Consider the following 13441-nt stretch of genomic DNA (forward strand, 5'->3'; position numbering starts at 1 on the left):
TCGGCTCAGGTCACGATCTCGCGGTCCGCGAGTTCGAGCCCCGCGTTGGGCTCTGGGCTGATGGCTCGGAGCCTGGAGCCTGCTTCCGATTCTGTGTCTCCCTCTCTCTCCGCCCCTCCCCCGTTCACGCTGTGTCTCTCTCTGTCTCAAAAATAAAATAAACGTTTAAAAAAAAAAAGATTTTATTTTTAAGTAATCTCTATACTCAGAGACCTACAAGATCCACTGACTGAGCCAGCCAGGTTCCCTCTCAATGATTTTAGATATGTGCAATCATCACCACAATCTAATTTTAAAATATTTTTATTTCCCCCAAAAGAAACCTCATGCCCATTAGCAGTCATTCTCTAGTACTCCTCCCATACCCATCCCTAGGCAACCTAATCTGCTTTCTGCCTGTAGATTTGCCTATTCTGAATATTTTATATAAACATGACTGGTTTCTTTCATTTAAAATAATATTTTTAAGATTCTTTCATATTGAAGTGTGTCTCATTACTTCATTCCTTTTTTCCCCATTTTTATTGTCAAATAATATTCCATTGTATGGACATGATATGAATATATTATATGGATCTATCACATCTTATTTATCTGTCCATCAGTTGATGGACATTTGGGTTGTTTCCATTTTTTGGCCTTTGATGAATAATGCTACTGTGAAAATTCACATACAAGTTTTTGTGTGGGTGTATGTTTTCATTTCTCTTGGGTATATACCTGCAAGTAGAATTGCTGGATCATATAGTAACTACATTTAACTTTCTGGGGACCTGCCAGACTGTTTTCCAAACTGGCTCCATAGTTTTACATTCCTAACAGCAGTTTATGAGAGATCTAATTTTTCTATATCCTGGTCAGTGCTTGTTATTAACTGACTTTGATTATTTCCATACTAGTGAGTGTGAAATGATATGTCATTATAGTTTTGACTTGCATTTTCCTGGTGACAGTGATGTTGTTTTATGTGTTTATTGACCATAAACTGACTGAACTGTCTAGATCCTTTGCCCATTTTTAAGTGGGATATTTGTTCTTTTAATATTGAGTTGTAAGAGTTCCTTATATATTTTGGATACAAGCTCCTTACCAGGTATTTGATTTGCAAATATGTTCTTCCAGTCTGTGGTTGTCTTTTCACTTTCTTTCTTTCTTTTCTTTTCTTTTCTTTTCTTTTCTTTTCTTTTTTTTTTTGTGTGTGTGTTTTCACTTTCTTAAGTGTATCCTTTGAAGTACAAAAGTTATTAAGATTGATGAAGTCATATTTATCCTTTTTTTTCCATATCTCTGTGCTTTGGGGATCAATCTAAGAAATCTTGCCTGATCCAAGGTCCCAAAGGTTTACCTCTGTATTTTCTTCTAAGAATTGTATAGTTTTAGCTGTTATTTTTAGATTTATGGCTCATTTTGAGTTAATTTTTGTGTATGGGATAAGGTAGGTGTTCAGTGATCATTTTATTGCCCCAGCACCATTTGTGGAAAAAACTATTCTTTCTCCATTGTATTGTCTTGGCATTCTTCTTAAAAGTCAGTTGACCATAGACACAATTTTATTTTTAGACTCTCAGTTCTTTTCCATTGATCTGTATACCTGTCCTTTTGCCAGTACCACACTGTCTTGATTACTACCACTTTGTAGCAAGTTTTGAGATCAAGAAGTGTGAATATACCAACTTTATTATTCTTTTTCAAGATTGTTTTGGTGATTCTGGGTCCCTTGCATTTCCATATAAATTTTAGGATCAACTTGCCCATTTCTGCAAAAATATCAGCTGGGATTTTGATAGGAATTTTGTTGAATAAGTAGATCAATTTAGGGAGTATTATTATCTTAACAATATTAAATCTTTTTCTTTGTTTTAAAGTTTATTTATTTTGAGAGAGCATGTGTGTTCATGAGCCAGGTAGGGGCAGAGAAAGAGGAAGAGAATCCCAAGCAGGCTCTGCGTTGTGAACCTTGATGTGGGGCTCGAACTCATGAACCATGAGATCATGACCTGAACTGAAATCAAGAGCCAGATGCTTAACCAGCTGAGCCACCCATGCGCCCCAACAGTATTAAATCTTTATATCCATGAACATGAGGTGTCTTTCTGTTTACTGTATTTAGATTTTATTTGATTTCTTTTGATGCTATTTTGAATTTTTTTGGTAATGTTCGGTATAGGAGTCTTGCATTTTAAGTTTATTTTTAAGGAGGGAGCCAAGATGGCGGAACAGCATGGAAGTTTTTTGTGTGTCTCGTGTCCATGAAATACAGCCAGACCAACACTAAACCATCCTGCACACCTAGAAAACTGATCTAAGGATTAAGTTTATTTTTAAGTATTTTATACTTTTTGATGCTATTATTAATGAGATTTTTAGGGGCCTGGGTGGCTCAGTCAGTTGAGTGTCCAACTGTTGATTTTGGCTCAGGTCATGCATGATCTCACGGTTGTGGGATCTCTACAGCCCCAACAGGGCTCCGTGCTCAGTATGAAGCCTGCTTAAGTTTCTCTCTCCCTCTGCCCCTCCCCAGTTCGTGCGGGTTGACTCTTTTTACAAAAAAAAAAAAAAAAAAAACAGGGGCGTCTGGGTGGCTCAGTCGGTTAAGCGTCCGACTTCGGCTCAGGTCATGATCTCACAGTTCGTGAGTTCAAGCCCCGCGTTGGGCTCTGTGCTGACAGCTCAGAGCCTGGAGCCTGTTTCGGATTCTCTCTCTCTGACCCTCCCTGTGTCTCCCTCTCTCTCTCGGACCCTCCCTTGTTCATGTTCTGTCTCTCTCTGTCTCAAAAATAAATAAACTTTAAAAAAAACAATTAAAAAAAACCACAATGTGATTTAAAAATTTTTATTTTCAAGTTGTTTATTGAAAGTGTATTGCAATGCAATTCATTTTTTTAATGTTTATTTACTTTGAGAGACAGAGTGTATGCCCTCGCTAGTGGGGGAGGGGCAGAAAGATAAGGAGCTAGAGAATCCCAAGCAGGCTTGGAGCTGTCACCCCAGAGCCAGACACCCCAGACCCTGGGCTTGATCTAGGAAGTGTGACATTGTGACCTGTATGAGATCGTGACCTGAGGAGCCAAAATCAAACGTTGGAAGCTCAACTGACTGAGCTATGCTGGCATCCCACAATTAATTTTTGTATATTGATTTTATAACTTCCAATCTTGCTTAACTCATTTATTCTTTCTGCTAGTTTTAAAAAAATGTTTATTGTGAGAGAGAGGCAGAGAGCATGAGCAGGGGAGGGTCAGAGAGAGAGGGAGAGAATCTCAAGGAGGCTCTGTCAGAGCAGAGCCTGACATGGGGCTCCATCCTACAAACAGTGAGATCATGACCTGAGCTGAAATCGAGTCAGATGCTTAATTGACTGAGCTACCCAGGCGCCCTTATTCTTTATACTAGTTTTTTAACTCTTTGCAATAAGTAATGGGACGTCATGAAAATACACATTGTACTTTTTAGTATGTTAAAAGCTAGGTTATTTTTTAAATGCACTTAAGTATTTATTTTTTTTAATGTTTATTTATTTTTGAGAGACACGGAGTGTGAGCGGGGGAGGGGCAGAGAGGGAGGGAGACACAGAATCCGAAGCCGGCTCCAGGCTCTGAGCTTCCAGCCCAGAGCCCAGTGCGGGGCTCGCACTCACAAACTGCAAGATCATGACTTTGAGCTGAAGTCGGATGCTTAACTGACTGAGCCACCCAGGTGCCCCAACACTTAAGTATTTTTTAAATAAAAGTTTCCTGTTTCCCTTTTTTAAGGTGTAGTGATATTTCCCGTGAATGATAGAATCTTGTAAACAGTAATTCCAAGGTGTATGTATTTATATGTATTCACATATATATCTATAATTTATATATAAAGCCCAAGTACTAAACTATAAATTAACAACAAATAAATTTGTATTTCTCTGTTCTGACTACCTTGAACAAACAATATTTTTTGGAGTAACTATTGTATCTTTTAATTTTTTAAGGTGTTGATATATTTAAGGAGTACAAATTGGGATACCCGCATTGCAGCAGGACAGGCTGTTGAAGCTATAGTGAAAAATGTACCTGAGTGGAATCCAATACCAAGAACCAGACAAGGTGCTTTTAAGTGGTAAAAGTAGTTTGCAATAAAAATCTAACTGTAGAATTAATTATACTATACATTTTATATTTTAAAAATTACAGTTTTAATTTAAAGCCTTAATTTTCAGGTACAGCTTTGTCGGGAAATGACATTGAATAAGGTGATTTTCACCATGCTTTAAGATATTAGATAAATTATATTTTCATACATATTTTTAAGTTATTAATTCTATGCTTGATTTATGGAGATTATTGCTTCCCTCAAGGAATTTATGTCCTTAAAAAAAAAAAAAGGAAACCAAATCAGTGCAGTGTAAATATTTGAAAGTGTTTTCTCTTGTTACTGGGAGACTAGTGTAATTATTTTTTAAATTTAAGCACAGTTATATATGGATATTTGGAGGGGTCTTTAATTTCTTACGTGTCCTTTAGATATCTTGTAGTGGAAATTATTTTTCTGACTGCCTGCAATGATAGTTAAAAATGAATGTATGCTTTTAAAAATTTGTATGGCACAAAAATAGACACATAGACCAATGGAATAGAATAGAGACTCCAGAATTGGACCCACAAAAGTATGGCCAACTAATCTTTGACAAAGCAGGAAAGAACATCCAATGGAAAAAATACCGTCTCTTTAACAAATGGTGCTGGGAGAACTGGACAGCAACATGCAGAAGATTGAAACTAGACCACTTTCCCACACCATTCACAAAAATAAACTCAAAATGGATAAAGGACCTGAATGTGAGACAGGAAACCATCAAGACCCTAGAGGAGAAAGCAGGAAAAGACCTCTCTGACCTCAGCCACAGAAATTTGTTACTTGACACATCTCCACAGGCAAGGGAATTAAAAGCAAAAATGAACTGTTGAGACCTCATGAAGATAAAAAGCTTCTGCACTTCAAAGGAAACAATCAACAAAACTAAAAGGCAACCAACGGAATGGGAAAAGATATTTGCAAATGACATATTGGACAAAGGGCTAGTATCCAAAATCTATAAAGAACTCACCAAACTCCACACCCGAAAAACAAATAATCCAGTGAAGAAATGGGCAGAAAACATGAATAGACACTTCTCTAAAGAAGACATCCGGATGGCCAACAGGCACATGAAAAGATGCTCAACGTCGCTCCTCATCAGAAAAATACAAATCAAAACCACACTCAGATATCCCCTCACGCCAGTCAGAGTGGCCAAAATGAACAAATCAGGAGACTATAGATGCTGGAGAGGATGTGGAGAAACGGGAACCCTCTTGCACTGTTGGTGGGAATACAAACTGGTGCAGACACTCTGAAAACAGTGTGGAGGTTCCTCAAAAAATTAAAAATAGATCTACCCTATGACCCAGCAATAGCACTGCTAGGAATTTACCCAAGGGATACAGGAGTACTGATGCATAGGGGCACTTGTACCCCAATGTTTATAGCACCACTTTTAATAATAGCCAAATTATGGAAAGAGCCTCAGTGTCCATAAACTGACAATTGGATAAAGAAGATGTGGTTATATATACAATGGAATACTACTTGGCAATGAGAAGAATGAAATATGGCCCTTTGTAGCAACATGGATAGAACTGGAGAGTGTTATGCTAAGTGAAATAAATCATACAGAGACAGATACCATATGTTTTCACTCTTATGTGGATCCTGAGAAACTTACCAGAAGACCGTGGCGGTGGGGAAGGAAAAAAAAAAGGGTTAGAGAGGGAGGGAGCCAAACCATAAGAGACTCTTAAAAAACAGAACAATCTAAGGGTTGATGGGGGTGGGAGGGAATGGAGGGTGGGTGATGGGTATTCACGAGGGCATCTGTTGGGATGAGCACTGGGTGGTATGGAAACCAATTTGACAATAAATTTCATAAAAAAAAAATTGTAAAGGTGTGCATTTTAATTGAGAATATGGTGCAACCTGTTTTAATTTTCAAGTCACTTTGATAACTTCACTTTTATTATACATTTTAGCATGTCTAAAATTTTTGCTTTAATTATCTAGCACCTGTTATTTTGAATGATTATATTAATTTGTCTTCCCTCATCAAATGAAATACATGACCAGAAGTTATAACTTGTTCTAGAAAAGAGCTTCCTCTTTTTCAGCTTATTTCCATGCTTATTTTGGTATATAGAGATATTAGAACTCAGATTCTTTTTATAAAATAATCAATTAGTTACACCAGCATTAAAATTTATGGGAAGGTTGCTTATCATCACTGGAAAATTTAAAGCAATTATGCTTTGTTTAATAGATGAATTATATGCAAATACCTGCTAGGTAAATTATTAAGTCAGTGAACAGTTACAGTAGATTTTCAAATTCATCATGGCATAACCTTTTTTGGGAGGAATACAAAACATTTTACGGATACTTTTAGGCCTCAGATGGATGTATGATTTTCACAATTTACCAGGAGATTATAATTTGCTCATATTATGAGGAGACCTATTGAATGAATAGTTTGCTTTGTGTCATAGATATTCCTCAGGTATAGGGAGGAATGATGCTTATTAGCTTATTATATATGAATATAGTATGTGAATATGTCTTCCAATTTTGCACTATAATGAACTCAGGCTATTAGTTGGTATTTTCAAACTGTTAAACAGTAAATGGAGACAGTATGGCATTTAGCATACGTTTTTCAATATGGGATGCATTTCTTCATATAATGTGCTTTTGTAGTCAAAAACAGCTATACCTACACCCACTGGCATTCTGATAGTTTGTAGAAGTGGGGGGGCTCCAACTAAATAGTTTATTCGTAAATAAGAGCTGATCATAAGTAAATCCACAGTAGCTTTTCTACTTAATTCTCCCTTTTACTTGTCTTAAAATGTTACCCAACCACCCCACATGATGCTGTTTTCTTTCATTCTATACTTTGACTTTATAATCAAATTAAATATTTTTCAACCTCATTTAGAATCTACTTCAGAAAGTGCTATGGAAGATTCACCTGCTACAGATCGCTTGAATTTTGACAGATTTGATATATGTAGATTGTTACAGCATGGGGCATCACTTTTGGGATCTGCTGGTGCAGAATTTGAAGTACAAGATGAAAAATCAGGTATGTAGTAGTCCGATAGAAGAAAATCTGAAATGTGTGTGTACAGACTAATTTATTACTTGGCATGCTATAATACCAGCCATGCAAAATCAACATAGATGTTACAAAATGTAAATTGACTGAAGTTTGCAGTTGGGGAGGTGGAGGCCCTGTGGGTGGAGAAGATAACCAAAAATATTTGGATCTAATGTACCATATGAATATTTTCTTTTAAGTGACTTTGTACTATATCTGTGCATTGTTAATATATACATACTAGTATTTGAACAGGCATTTTATTATGTATTAGCGAAATTATAAAGTGTGACGCAAGGGCCTCAGTTGAATAGATTTTTTTCTTTCAAGTTTATTTATTTTGAGAGAAGGAGAGAGGGAAGAAGAGAGAGAGAGTCTCTAGCAGGCCCCGTGCTGTCAGCGCAGACCCCAACATGGGGCTCACATTCATGAACCATGAGATCATGACCAGAGCCGAATTCAAGATGGTTAAAACGGACTGAGCCACCCAGGTTCTCCCAGTTGAGTAGATTTTAAAAGCCTGGATTAGTACAGATTGTGATACTGTTTTCACAATTCGGGACATTTGGGAGACTGTATGACAGTTTTCTTTTTTATCATGTGTTTTAAATTTTAAATAATTGGATCTACTCATGCTGGTGACCAAAGCAAACACTAAAAATGAAAAATAAATGTTGGGTAGGTACTTGTCCCATTATCTTTAAACTTATAGAATCCATCTGGATATAAAATAATGTTTTGGCCATTCAGGATTCATGCTTTGAGTGGAAAAAACCTTGATGTTTTTGATGGATTTCTGTAAGTAAATAAGTTGCTCTTTTGCCTAAGACCAAAAGAGAACAGTTTTTGTTGCTAATAAAGTTAGTTATTACTCAAAGCATATCTGTCTAGCTAAGTTAATGAAGTGATCTTCACTTGTTCCTCTTAAAAAAAAAAAAAGGCAAACAGGGCGCCTGGGTGGCTCAGTCAGTTAAGCGTCCGACTTCAGCTCAGGTCATGATCTCGTGGTCCTTGAGTTTGAGCCCCACATCAGGCTCTGTGCTGACACCTCAGAGCCTGGAGCCTGCTTAAGATTCTGTGTCTCCCTCTCTCTCTGCTCCTCCCCTGCTCTGTCTCTCAAAAATAAATAAACATTAAAAAAAAGACAAATACCTATTAACTCTTAATATGGTTTCTTTCTTCCTTTTTTTTTTTTTTTTTTAAGTTTATTTATTTTGAGAGAAGGAGCAGGAAAGGGGCAGAGAGGAGAGAAAGAATCCCAAGCAGGGATTTGACTGGGGGCTCAATCCCACAGACTGCGAGATCATGACCTGAGCCAAAGTCAAGAGTCAGACACTCAACTGAGTCACCAAGGCACCCCAGTATGGTTTCTGTTGAAAGATCTTTGGTTGACCTCAGAACAACATAGGTTTTTGAAATGTGTGGGTCCACTTATATGTGTTTTTTTCTTTGATATAGTACAGTACCGTAATTATGTTTTCCTTATGACTTTTAATTTTTAATTTTTTTTCAGGTTTTATTATTTTTATTTTTGAGAGAGAGAGAGAGAGAGCATGAATTGGGGAGGAGCAGAGGGAGAGAGGGGGACACAGAATCTGAAACAGATTCTAGGCTTCCAGCTCTCAGGAGCCTGACGCAGGGCTCAAACTGTGGAATGGCTAGATCATGACCTGAGCCAAAGTCAGAGGCCCAATCTACTGAGCCACCCATGCACCCCTCCTTATGATTTTCTTAATAACACTTTTCTTTTCTCTAGCTTATTGTAAGAATATGTAGTGTATAATGTATAAATACATGTTCATCGATTGTTTATGTTATTGGTGAGGTTTCTGATCAACAGGAGACTATTAGTAGTAAAGTTTTTGGGGACTCAGAAGTTACACAGATTTTTAACTGCTTGGGGGATTGGTGTCCCTAACCCTTGTGTGTTATTCAAGGGTCAATTGTAGTTTAATTATTTTTGGAGAGAATTAAAAGGAGAATTTGGTTAAGTTCCAGAAAAGCATAGTTTTTCTAATGTGGGAGGTAGAAGTCATTTCAAAAACTTTACAATTTGAGGGGCGCCTGGGTGGCGCAGTCGGTTAAGCGTCCGACTTCAGCCAGGTCACGATCTCGCGGTCCGTGAGTTCGAGCCCCGCGTCGGGCTCTGGGCTGATGGCTCAGAGCCTGGAGCCTGTTTCCGATTCTGTGTCTCCCTCTCTCTCTGCCCCGCCCCCGCTCATGCTCTGTCTCTCTCTGTCCCAAAAATAAATAAACGTTGAAAAAAAAAAAAAATTTAAAAAAAATAAAAAAAAAAAAAAACTTTACAATTTGAAAAAAGTTCTCTCTCAACAGTAAGCTTACTAATTTTACTATTGTCATCATATCAGAGATCATTGGTCCTTATCCAGGAGTAAAAGGCAGTGTCCCCCCTGTCACTTAAAAAAATACGTGTTTGGTCTTACCTTAGAAATTCTGATTTAATAGGTCTGTGGAGAGCTCTAGGTCTTTGTATTTAAAAGAAAAAACTACACAGGTGACTCTGATATGTAACCAGGATTGGAAACCCCAGTTTTGGGGGAACTTGGATTTTAATGATGATAAGTCACAGTATGCTCAACAGTGCTCATTTAAAATCCTCTAATTAGATTTTCTTTAAATATCTCATCTGTTTGTTTCCTCATATATGAAGGACACATACATGATTTGTATAGGTGCTAGTCTGATTTTCGTTTGCGGTTGTGTGGGTTACTTTCCGCAGTAGGACTTTGCCTGAAATGAGAAGACTGATTTTGGACTTATGTGTATCATGGACTTGTGATCCAGCAGTCTTCGCTTTTGGATGCCTAGTGTTTTTCTCTCCAGGTAGAGCAGACTTAAATTTTTAAAAAAATAGCTTTGTTGAGATATAATTCACATACCATACAATTCACTCATTTTTAAAGCATACAGTTCAGTGGTGTTTAGTATATTCATAGATATGTGCAGTCAGTTTTAGAGTATTTTCCTTATCTCAAGAAGAAACCCTGTATCCTTTGGCTATCAACCTCCTACACCCTTCTTTCTTCCCTCCCTTTCTGGGCCCTAAGCATCTTGCTGTCTCTCTAGATTTGCCTATCCTGGACAGTTCTTATCAATGGAATCATCTAAAATATGGTCTTTTGCAACTGGCTTCTTAGCAGAATGTTTCCAAGGTTTATCCATTTTGTAGTATAAGTACTTCATTTTGATTCCCTCTGTAGTTTTTATTCCTGTTATAGGATGTGTCAGTTTTTTAATTGTGGTAGACTATAGATAAAAAAATTTACATCTTAACTATTTTTAAATGTATAATTCAATAATATTAAGTACATTTACACTGTTGTGCAGATCTTCAGAACTCTGTGTTTCAAAACTGAAACTTTATACAGTAGTCTTATCCATAAAGGATACATTCCAAGACTCCAGTGGATGCCTGAAAACGTAGATATTACCAAACTCTATATATACCATTTTTTCTTCTACATACAAAACTATGATAAAATTTAGTTTATGAATTAGGCATAGTAAGAGGTTGACAACAATATCTAATAATAGAAGTATTATAACAATATACTTTAATAAAAGTTATAGAAATCTCTCTTGAAATATCTTACTGTATTGTACTTCACCTTCTTGTGATGATACGAGATGATAAAATGCCTGTTTGATGAGATGAAGTAAGGTGAATGACATAGGCATTGTGATGTAGTGTTAAGCTACTCTCTTTATTTCTTTTTTTTTTTTCAATGTTTATTTTTAGAGAGAGAGCATGAGTAGGGGAGGGGCAGAGAGAGGGGGAGATACAGAATCCCAAGCAGGCTCCAGGCTCCGAACTGTCAGCACAGAGCCTGACATAGGGCTTGCACCCGCTGATTTCTGCCAAACACCGCAGCCTGAGACTGAGCATCCAAGCGTGGGAGGCCATCACCCACAATCCTGCAGAGAGAGAGAACAGAGAACACCTTTGGCTCATTTGTGATCATGTGATGTTCAGTGTCATGTACTACTAGCATTGCAAGACATTGCTCATTTATCAAGTTAAAATTTATTAGAAATGTTTGCTTGCCTTGCAGAATACTCACAGAACAAGTTACTCGCAATCCGGGGGTTTACTGTAAAAGTTTTTGTATGGACGTGTTTTCCTTTCTCCTGTATGGCTACCCAAGAGTGAAATTGCTTGATCATGTGGAAACTATGTTTTACCATATGAGGAAATGCCAGACTGTTTTCTAAACTTGCTCTACCACTTTACATTCCATCAGCAGTATATGAGGATTTTGATTTCTCCGTGTCCTTGCCAACACTTGTTCTTAACTGATTATAACCATACTAGTTAGTGAATGTGAAGTGATATCTTACAGTTTTGACTTGCATGTTCCTGATGATTCATGACATTGAACATCTTTTCATGTGTTTATTGACCGTTTGTGTATCTTCTTTGAACTGTCTATTCACATCCTTTGCCTATTTTTTAAATGAGATACTTGTCTTTTATTATTGAGTTGTAAGAGTTCTTTATATATTCTAAGTACAAATCTCCTATTGGTGACTTACAAACATATCCTCCCATTCCGAGTTCTCTTTTTACTTTCTAGATGATAGTCTTTGAAGCACAAAAGTTAATAATTTTGATGAAGTGCATCTTATCTTTTTCTTTTCTTTTTCAAATTTTTGATGTCATGTCTAAGAAGCTATTGCCAAATCTAAGGTTATTTACTCCTGTGTTTTTTCTAAGAGTTTTAGAGCTTTAGCTCTTCTATTATCATGTATTTGACCCATTTTGAGTTAATTTTTGTGGTGTTGTGAGGTTAAGGGTTTAACTTCATTATTTTGCATGTAGTTAACCTGTTGTGTCAACACCTTTTTTGAAAAGAACTTGATGATGTTGGCACCATTGTTGAAAACCAATTGGCCATAGAACTGGCCAATTTTATTTCTGGACTCTCAGTTCTGTTCCACTGATGTCTATCTTTATGCCAGTATCTCATTGTCCTGGTTACTTTGGCTTTGTGATAAGTGTTAAAATCAAGAAGCTTGAACCTCCAGTTTGTTTTGTTTTCTTTTGTTTTCTTTTTCAGGATTGTTATGGATGTTTCTGGTTCCATATGAATTTTGGGATCAGTTTTTCGGTGTCTCCAGAAAAGTCAGCTGGCATTTTGATAGGAATTGTGACTCTGTATGAGTTTGGGAAGTATTACAGTCTTAATGATAGTAATTGTGTTATGATCCATGAACATGGAATGTTTTTTCATTTACTTAGATCTTTAATTTCTTTCACCAGGATTTTTGTAGTTTTCAGAGTATAAGTTTTAAGTTTTGCTTTTAATGATATTGTAAGTAGAATTGTTTTTTTAATCTCATTTTCAGGTTTTATTTCTTTAGATCTTTTTTTCCCCCTCCCTGTTCTTCAGATTGGGTACTTTTATTCCTCTCATCTTTAAATTCACTTATGCTTTGTCTGATATTTCCATTCAGACGTTAGGCTCACTCTGATTTTTAAAATTTCAGATTCTGTATAGTTCAGTCCAGATCTACTTTTCTTTTTTTTTTTAAATGCCTTTATTGGCATATTTTGCACATCATATAATTCACCCTTTACAAGTATATGGTTCTTTCAGCTTCTTTTTTATAGTTTCTGTTTCTTTCTTTCTTTTTTTTTAACTTTAATTTTTTTTTTTATTTTGAAAGTGAGCATGAGCAGGGGAGGGGCAGAGAGAGAGGGAGAGAGAATCCCAAGCAGGCTCCCTATGGTCAATTTGGAGTCGTATGTAGGACTCAAACCCACAAAGCACGAGATCATGACCTGAGCCAAAGCCAAGAGTCAGATGCTGGGGCACCTGTGTGACTCAGTCGTTCAAGGTGTCCGACTTTGGCGGTCTGTGAGTTTGAGCCCCGCGTTGGGCTCTGTGCTGATGGTTTGGAGCCTGGAGCCTGCTCTGGATTCTGTGTCTCCCTCTCTCTCTGCCCCTCCCCTGCTCACACACTCTATCTCTCTCTTAAAAAGAAACATTAAGAAAAAAAAACTTAAAAAAAAAAAAAAAAAAGAGTCTGACACTTAACCGAATGAGACACCCAGGTGCCCCTATGGTTTGTTTCTTTATTGAGGTATTCTATATTCTCATTGTGACAGTATCTTCCTTATAAACCATTGTTAAACTCGCTGTTTAAAAATCATGTGTTCTAATTCTAACATCTGGGTCATCTCAGAGTTGGTCTTTCGTAATTTTCTTTTGAGAGTGGGATACATTTTTTGATTCTTTGTATGTTGCTTAATTT

The 13441-nt window shown here is 36.9% G+C and overlaps 1 protein-coding gene and 1 long non-coding RNA gene across 5 annotated transcripts in view; one reads left to right on the forward strand and one right to left on the reverse strand.

Annotated features, from left to right (window-relative positions):
• Nucleotides 1-13441, forward strand: part of BTAF1 (B-TFIID TATA-box binding protein associated factor 1) — a 119598-nt gene that overhangs the window by 15929 nt on the left and 90228 nt on the right. For both annotated transcript variants that reach the window (XM_086680361.1, XM_086680362.1), the window contains 2 exons: nucleotides 3968-4082; nucleotides 7004-7150. In XM_086680361.1, coding sequence (XP_086536487.1) covers nucleotides 3968-4082; nucleotides 7004-7150 — 262 coding nt within the window. The remainder of the gene's footprint in view (nucleotides 1-3967; nucleotides 4083-7003; nucleotides 7151-13441) is intronic.
• LOC147576073 (uncharacterized) overlaps nucleotides 10896-13441 on the reverse strand; it is a 114988-nt gene continuing 112442 nt past the window's right edge. For all 3 annotated transcript variants that reach the window (XR_015241729.1, XR_015241731.1, XR_015241730.1), the window contains exon 4: nucleotides 10896-11101. This is a non-coding gene — a long non-coding RNA (uncharacterized LOC147576073). The remainder of the gene's footprint in view (nucleotides 11102-13441) is intronic.

This window comes from Puma concolor, chromosome D2, assembly GCF_028749965.1.
Source record: "Puma concolor isolate L17-30 chromosome D2, mPumCon1.1.hap2, whole genome shotgun sequence".
NCBI lineage: Eukaryota > Metazoa > Chordata > Mammalia > Carnivora > Felidae > Puma > Puma concolor.